Genomic DNA, 8,595 nt, shown 5'->3' with positions numbered 1-8,595 from the left:
CCCCCCCCCCCCCCTGCTCTGCCACGCTCATTGCTTGGTCTCCTGGGGAAAGTGTGATGGAGCTGTTCTGCACTTCATATTATTGAAATCTGGTACCTTCTGGGTTTAAATGGGGGAAAACGGTATCTTTAAGGAGCAGGAACATTTAAGGCCTGGTCCCTCATCACCAGCATGCATGACTGCTGAGGAGTGACAGAGGTGACTGTCCTCCAGTCTGCGTAAAACAGGAAAAGCATTAGACCAGAAGGTTGGACTCAACAGCACAGCTTTGGTAACAACATCTGACACGCTTCAGAGTTGTCCCAACATGAACATAGGCAAAGTCCATGGAAAAGAGAACGAAGGCATCCCTTTGCTCCTTCATCCTCACTGCTCATACGTGTCAATTTGCTAGCAAGGGGAAAGACTTTTGAGCAAGATGTATGGTCCAGAATGCCATGACAGAAAGTGGGTTCAAGCAGGAAATCAATTTTCAGAGCCATACAGCAATGAAGAATGGTGTTTTGGGGGTCCTTCCCCACAAACATAGCAGACTGTGCAGGCACCAGTCTACTTACCAAGAGACTTTAAGCCCACTAGAACAGTTGCTCAGCCTGCATGATTCACACTAGGATCCAGTCAGCTCCCAAATACCCCTTGGTTACAGGGGTAAGACAGAATTTCATGACATCACATAAATAAATATAAACAAATACAGTAAAAAGGCTTTACCTTGGGCTTGAGTAAAAGGTGAAGCTTTTTAGTGCTGCAGGATCCTCCTCTGCCTCCAAGTCTGCTGGCTCCTCATGCAGCAAAGTGGTCTGGCATTTAGCAGCCCTGTCAAAGTTTTCAAGTCCTGAGCATGTTTTCCTGACCTGGAAAGCAAAGTGTCGGGAGGAGATTCCTGAACATCTCCACCCAGAGTTATGCAGGGAAAAAAAAAACAACAAAAAAAAGCAAGCTTTAAGAGGTCAGAATGTGTAGCCTGCTCAGAGTTACTATTCCTGGTAGAAATGAGACCCTGAAGGGCCTGGGTGAAAATCAGGGATAATCCCCATATACGTGCTTCTAATTGGGACAAACTGAAAGTGAGAAAGCTGAGAGAGTCAGCTCCAGCCCATCCACGGGGGCTCTGGGTTTGTTCCCAGCTGGTAACCGAGAGCACAATTATGCAAAGCCTCCCCTACAAACAGATTTTCCTTTAGTACGGCCGAACTGGGGGAATCTATTTCTGTCACCACTTTGTGCGAATGTGTTACCCTTGTCATTTCCAGCCAGGTCACTCCAAGTCAGCTGCTTTGGCTGTGGCTGTCATTGGAAGCTCCTCTGTCTGCCTGGTCCCTGGCCCATTTGCTCGCCCGCCTGGGATCGGCTACCGGGCAAGGGGGGACAAGGGGATGCGCCTGTGGCTATTCTGGTAGCTCTGAGTTATGGCAGTGTCATGTGAAGCAAAGAGCCCAGAAATGCATGTCAAATCGAACCAGTGACTAATCACGATATTTTGGTTATCTTAGTGCCTGCCGGGCAAAGATTTATGGGCTTAGAAAATCTTCACGTACAATCCCCGGGCACTGATTTGATCGTCAGCGGAGCAGAGCGCGAAAAGAGGACGAAAAGGGGGCTACTGTCCCAAGGGCGGCGAGGTCTAAACTTCATCCGAGTTTGAAATACAAACAAGAGAGGAGAAAAACCAGTTCTCCCTTCTCGTCTGTGTCTGCTCAGAGCCATGCGCTGGTGGCAGCCAGAGAGGATCTATTTGATCTGCCTGCGGAGCAAGAAGGGTCGAGGGGGACGGCTGAGCAGACACAAAGTGTCGTTTGTTGGGATTGTCGGCTAGCTCCCTCATCTGTCACCTGATGGCCAGCCAAGCAAGTGCTCAGCACAACCGTGGACCATTCATCTTTATGCAAGCAACGGAGGAGAGAAAAGTAAGCATCCTGCAGCTGTTACGACATTCAGCTGTGTTTTTTTTTCTATAAAGGAATGCATTGAATTCACTACAAATCTACTAACCGTCCCCTCATGCCAGGCAAGAGACTGATTTTTATTTTTTTTTCAGCTGGGCTTTAACAGCTGGAGGTCTGCTGGGCATTCGAGCAATGACTGCCGAGTTGGGCAGCTGTTCCAATATCTAATTGCATTTTAGCTTTAATAACCCAAGGGGAAAGAGTTGCATTGCCTACCATGAGCTATTTCCTTTCCTACTGCAAAGCGCACTGCACTGCTGTGCTCACTCAGTACCAGACCCTGAGATCAGAGGGCTTTCTCTGCGATATTCTGCTGAAAGTGAAGGAAAACGAATTTCCTGCGCACAAGTCCTTGTTGGCATGCTCCAGCGACTATTTCCGAGCCATGTTCAAAAGTTATACCCAAGAGTCTAAAGCCAGTGTAATTCACCTGCAAGTTGTCTCACCCACCGGTCTCCAGCACATCCTGGATTTCATTTATACTTCCTTGTTGCCGCTTTCCTTTGAAAGCCTGGAAGATACTTTGGAAGCTGCAAGCTACTTGCAAGTGACTGATGCTATTGGCTTGTGCAATCAGTACTTAGTTAACAATCTTGCCTTGGAAAACTGCTGCTTCTCTGCCAACGTGGCCAGGAAGTTCTACCTGCCGGACGCCTTAGTAGCAACAGAAAAATACATTGTCAATAATCTCTGGAAGCTGCTGGACTTGGATTTGTCAGGACTGTTGGAGCTGAACTTCAGGTCTTTGCTAGTAGTGGTCGAATCACCAGACCTCCCCATGGTGAAAGAAACCCACCTGTTGAATCTTGTGCTGCTGTGGCTGAAGCAGGATAAATCCAGGTTGGCTCACGCTAGCAGCCTTTTAGAGCACATAAGATATGGCCTCATCCCGGTGGAAGAGCTGAGAAAAACCTACACACAGTCAGAAGTGCCTCTCTCTGCAGGTATTAAGTGCTTGATCATTAAAGCAATAAATTACCACACATCTGTTTTCAAACAGCCTGTCCTGCAGGATAAGTCCACCACGCTGAGGAACCAGAAAACTCGGATCATCCTGCTGGGGGGGGGGACGGCAAGCGAAGGGCTCAAAACTGATGTGGTGGCCTTTGATGTTTACAATCACAAATGGCGAGCCCTCACACAGGTGCAGGACAAGGTGCAGAACCACAGCATGTGTGTGGTGGGGAACTTCCTTTACGTCTTGGGTGGGGAAATAGAAAGTGGTGCCCCAGGTGACCCTAAATCTGAAAAGACCTTATTGGTTACGAATAAGGTCCATCGTTATGATCCAAGATTTAACACGTGGACCCAAATCACGAGCATGATGGAAAAGAGATGCCAGTTTTCTTGTTGTGTCTTAGGCCAGGATATCTTTGCCATTGGTGGCAAGGGTGAGGATGGGTCACTGCATTCATCTGTGGAAGTCTACAACATCAGCAGGGACAGATGGACGAAGGCCAGGGAATTGCCATGCAAGATACATGGCCATGCCAGTGCCATTTGCAAGAATACTATATACATCTCAGGTGGCAAGTATGCAGACCCAGCCAGCACAAGCAAGGACCTATATTCTCTGAGCTCACTTGAAGGGCAGTGGATGAAACAAGCTCCCATGAGCATTGCTCGGTTTGGACATCAGATGGCAACGATCAGAGAAGCCATATTCACGTTTTTAGGACTATATGAACCCTTCTCTGAAATAGAAAGATATGACCCTGATCTAAACCAATGGACTCGGTTAAGACCACTGATCTATGATCGGTTTTGCTATGGCCTGGCAGTAGTAGAGGAAACAGCTCTTCTTATTGGGGGTAAGAAATGGCAAAATTCACGGGAGGTCCCCACACAAGATGTGGTTGGCTATGACATCGACAACGATGGCTGGGAAGAGATCTGCAAAGCCCCCGTGCCTTGGTGTGGACTGCAGTGTGCGGTGCTGCAACTCTCTGAACTGGCAGATGAGCAAGACAGTGACAGTCAGCAGAAGAGGCCACTAAACTGCTGAATGCACACACTGAGGAATAATCATCCCAAGAGATGAGCCAGCACGGGGGTCCTGGAGAAGAGGAAAATTGCAATGGCACTGAACGTGATCGAGCGGAGGTTTTTGCTTTGATAAGCCATACACTTGGTGGAAACAGACAGGGAAGTCTGGGTCCAGCATGGGAACAAGCGATGGGATTTATAGAGCTGGAAGTTGGTCTCACTGTGGAAGGATGTAGCACGTTTAGAGGCGACGAGCGAGAACCGTAATCCTTGACTTTTGAAGAGTAATACCTAGATAGCAATTAATAGGTGTTGCAAGTCAGATTTTTCAAAGGTTAAAAAATATAATCTGTCTTTTCTGTTTTCTTAATCAGAGGTAATTTTCCCAGCTGGTAAGTGCTATTGAATTTTTATGCTATGGCTAAGCAAAATAAAAGTGAGATGTATAAAGACTAGAAAATTGATGCCTATGAGAACTAATAATAAGTACTGCCAAGGAAAAGTATTATTTGATATACTACATACTAGGCAAGAATGTCTTAGCTAACCAGCGTGAAATTACTGGACAGAAAGCATGGATTTTTTGATATGTAGACTCAGTTATGGCCATAAGTCAAAACAGTGACTGTTTCATAAAAGCCACTTCTCTCTGAGCAGCCTTTGCTGTAGCATGCCTTTCAGATGCTTATTTTGTGTTATTTTATAGATGCTCACTACCAGTAAAGTACATTTCTTTTGTATGCAAGCCTTGTGTTAGTTTAGATGGCCAGAGCTGAATGGGTATACTTATTATTAGGTTCTAAGAAACATGTTACAGGAGTTGCTGTAACTAATGCCTTGATACTTACCTCGGTAGCATACACTGCTTTATTGTACTTGGTCATAATGGTGAAATTGTTCATAGCTGTTAGAACTAGTACATGAGGAAATCCTGCAGTCAAAAAAGGTTTACTTTCATCAAAGAGTACAAAGGGGAGGTAACTGAAGATTTTCAGAAGTCTTTATTCAGAGTCTGCCTACGTATGAAACAGCAATAGTCTTACTTCTTTTTGGCCATGTTGGCAGAGCCCGAAGGCACAGATTAAAGTATCTGGATCTGTGAAACGCAGGCAAAATGGTCAGATGCCACAGAATCACTTTGGTATGGAGTACATTGAATCTCGAGTCACAAATGTTCATTTAAAAGCTAAATTTATTGTACTTCATTTTACAGTGTTCCCTTTCTAGACTGAGAGTTAATACAATAAAAATATATATAGAAGAACATTTAATAGTCTTAAAAGAAGGCAGCACAATGGAGAGGACACATGTTCTTTGTCACTAGACTAGCTTAAAAAACTGTAATGTTTAATTTTCACCTTTAAAGCAATCAAGCTGACTTTACTAATGTAAAGTGCAGGCAGAATAGCTGTTGCATAGCAACAGATCTAAGTCTTCTGAACTGCCTTGGTTTTGACAAGGAATCAACTACACAATGTGCATATACATCCATCAGATATAAAGAGTTTTTTATATGAATATATTTACTTTTGGTCCAGTAAAACAATAGCAAGAGAATCTAAATGCTTGGAACAATAGCACGATCCATTTCAAGTCAAGCATTTTTTAAGAGAAATTTACAAAAACCTCACAAATTTAATATACAAGTCAGTACCCATGCAGTAAATAAATGTCCAGTTTATACAAACAATATTCTTCTAATGGTACAAATATTACACTGGATCCAGAATTCTATACAAACGTTAATACATGATTTGTCATCCATGTTGACTTGAATATAGGATTACTGAAAATGGGCTACAGAAAGGCCACTCTTCTGTACAATTGTGCAAAATCTGCAAAACATTTGCAATCCAAATGCAATAAAATAACAAGGAAGAAAGAGAGAAGGAGGGATAGAGAGAGAAAAAAAAGAGAGAAAGAGAGAAAGGGGAGAAAGAGAGAAAAAGAGAGAAAGGGGAGAAAGGGAGAAAAAGAGGGCGAGAAAGAGAAAGGAATAAAAAGAAAGGAGGAGAGAGAAAATAAATCTGTCTGTTCTTCCTTCATCCCTTCATGGATATAACTGTCAGGAAATATCAGAGCTCATAAAGTCTAAAGTACATTCACTGAGCTGTACAGGCAATAGGCTAAAGTTGGTTAAGAGTACAACTCACTGTAAAAAGTATAAAGGAGGCTTCTCCTTTTCACATGAACATTATTAAATGATGTCGTGGGTCCTAACTTATGCAGCAAAATACTGAAAAGCAGCAGAAATATTTTGTTATGCTCTGATTGCTTTTTGAAAACAAGCCCATAAAAATAAATAGGCGATTTAAGATTTCCCTCCCACTTTCCTATTCCAGGTATGTGCCTACTCTAAGGAGTTTGTTATTTCTAAGTTATTTCGACTCATATTCACTGGGTTGTCTCCAGTACATTTCAAATCTCATAGAACTTAAAACATTTTAATTGGCTTGTGAACTCAGCAGAACCCAGAGGCATCCCTTCCCCTTCAAAACCAAACCAGAGGCTTTTTTACTCCTCAGTTATTTTTCAGGTTCTGTGCTCAGCTATGCTCCCATCGCACATTTTCCGTACATACAATACGGCCAAATTTCACAGCTCAGAAAACACATAGGAGACTACTTGAAAAATCCTATTCATCCCATTTCTATTGTGGGAATTTTCAAAGTCTCTCAGATTCAGAGTATTTTCTTGGGAACCTTTTCCACTGCTGCTTTTCTGGGCAAGAGAAATGTCCCTATCAAGGATGTTCAAAGTCTACATTTTCTCTTTTGCAAAATCTGCACGTTATACTGATACCTTCAGTACAAAAGCAGCATAAATTACAGTACCATCATTATTTAAAAAAAAAAAATCAACCAAATGTGATTAAGAGACAAATAACACATAATTTGGTCTTCATTAGAATACAAACCAGCATCCCTTTGCACTAATGGCAAACTTTAGCAACAGGCTTTTAAAAAGTACAAGGAAATTCACATCAGTAATTTCTGTCTGCTGATTTTCGTCCTTTTGTGTGTTTGACAAAAGTGAAACACAACCACCACATTACACTTCTTTTCTGCTATTTAAGAAAACTCCTAGAGTTTCTCATTAAATATAAAAATTGGTTTTCTCCCACCACCAAAATAGTACCTGCACTCCAAAAATGCAATGCAATACTGGAATTATATAATATAAAATATCATTGTAAAAGTGACCTTCAATAACAAAACCTTTAGCTTGTGGAACTTCCTGCATGAAGGTCACAGTCTTCCAAAAATGCTTTTAAATATGTTTCTTTAATAGGTAAAGATCACATTTGTTATTTCACAGAAGGTAAACACAAGCAGAGCGTTGGTAGCATATAAAATATACAAATCTTCATTAAAGACGTAGTATCGTTGACCATTGAAGGTTTACTTCACACAGCTGAGTAACATTAAAATATAATTTACTAGAGCTCCCACATATTGATATAAAAACTAATTTATGCACTTAAGTAAAGGGCTGGAGTGTAGCAAATGGATGAAAAGGGGTACCTTTATACGTGCGTTTCAATGTAAGAGTGAGTGTGTGCTAAGGAGGCTATAAGTGCATCAACCTCAGATGAGCCATTAACAGAGTCCCTCGGGGTGCTGCTTTGATAGATGTCCATGAAGAGATCAAGGTACATTTGTTTCCATTCTTGAAAGTCTCTAGATGTCAAAGCTGGATTATCCAGAACTTTGTCTATAATGGCTACTTCTCCTTCCCTGGCCTGTGAGAGAAAAGGAACAAGCAAAGAGTCAATGTGAGTGATGAGACACTGGCAAAACGAATCATGTGGGTGGAAGGAGAGAATGAGGGGGGCAAACTCAAGCCATGAAGCCCCTAGAAGCAGGGCGACTATCTGACTGCTAAAGGATCACTCGTGAGCAGAAGCCCTTCCTACAGGGTGTCACACATCACCCTGCGGGGCAAGAGCTCCCCGTGCCTGCTCCAGCATCCTCAGAAAGAGTCCCTATTCCCCCTACTCACCCCTTGCTCAGCTCAAGAAAAATCAAGCCCTGCACTTTTTACTATTAGCTGCCTGCATTTCTCAAGATGGCTTTCACACGACAAAGTGCCATCTGTTTGCTCTTCTTGATCAGCATCAGAAATGCTGCGTGGGTGCGTGGGATGCAGACAGATGGCCCCTCGCCCGCCAGCACAGCTAAGCCTTTTTTACCAGGCTTGTCATGGGGACATCTGAGTGCTACATTGCAAAGGCTTGTGCAAGGAGTCCCATGCTAATGATAACTCATCTTCATTAAATACCTAGTGTACGTAATGGGCGGGCTGGCTGGCTGGCTGCAACCTCCTCCTACCACTGCAGTGGCAAAGGGAAGGCAGAAACAGCTAAAAATCTAAATAGCTGCTCATACCCCCTAACCCACTGTCAAGGTAGGTGATGTGGCTGTATCACAATCACTGGCCAGTGAGTAGTTTATCCAGAATTGACAGGCAGCCGGTACAGATCAGAGTAAGCCTCTGATAAACCCCCAGCCACTCGTGGTTGTTGCAAGTGGTGGAAGCTGGATGCAACAGACATAAGCCTTGGAAAGACAGCTAACACGCAGGTTTCCAGCACAACTCCTCTGCATAGGAACGGTACGGTCACCAGCAACCTCCCCTCTGTCCCCCTGCCAGAGGGGTTTCA

General features: G+C 43.4%; 2 protein-coding genes and 1 long non-coding RNA gene across 3 annotated transcripts in view; 1 reads left to right on the top strand and 2 right to left on the bottom strand.

Moving 5' to 3' along the window:
• The window catches only part of LOC106898805, a 4,566-nt gene extending 3,383 nt beyond the window's left edge, over positions 1 to 1,183 (bottom strand). Inside the window, exon 1 of the long non-coding RNA XR_001413978.1 lies at positions 712 to 1,183. This is a non-coding gene — a long non-coding RNA (uncharacterized LOC106898805). The remainder of the gene's footprint in view (positions 1 to 711) is intronic.
• Positions 1,184 to 1,198: 15 nt separating this feature from the next.
• Positions 1,199 to 4,672, top strand: KLHL34 (kelch like family member 34). The gene has a single exon (XM_014960265.1). The coding sequence runs from the start codon at positions 2,164 to 2,166 to the stop codon at positions 3,949 to 3,951; it is 1,788 nt and encodes a 595-aa protein (XP_014815751.1). The 5' UTR covers positions 1,199 to 2,163; the 3' UTR covers positions 3,952 to 4,672.
• Positions 4,673 to 5,106: 434 nt separating this feature from the next.
• The window catches only part of CNKSR2 (connector enhancer of kinase suppressor of Ras 2), a 183,876-nt gene continuing 180,387 nt past the window's right edge, over positions 5,107 to 8,595 (bottom strand). Inside the window, exon 22 of the mRNA XM_014960185.1 lies at positions 5,107 to 7,674. Within this exon, the coding sequence (XP_014815671.1) occupies positions 7,459 to 7,674 (216 nt within the window). The 3' untranslated portion in view covers positions 5,107 to 7,458. The remainder of the gene's footprint in view (positions 7,675 to 8,595) is intronic.

The sequence above is a fragment of the Calidris pugnax genome, unplaced genomic scaffold (assembly GCF_001431845.1).
Source record: "Calidris pugnax isolate Ruff unplaced genomic scaffold, ASM143184v1 scaffold188, whole genome shotgun sequence".
NCBI classification, from domain to species: Eukaryota; Metazoa; Chordata; class Aves; order Charadriiformes; family Scolopacidae; genus Calidris; species Calidris pugnax.
This window is presented reverse-complemented; position numbering and strand designations above follow the sequence as displayed.

What these genes read in the sequence shown, in the direction of transcription:
- KLHL34 (XM_014960265.1), top strand. Translation starts at nt 2,164, where the DNA reads ATGAGCTATTTCCTTTCCTACTGCAAAGCGCACTGCACTGCTGTGCTC.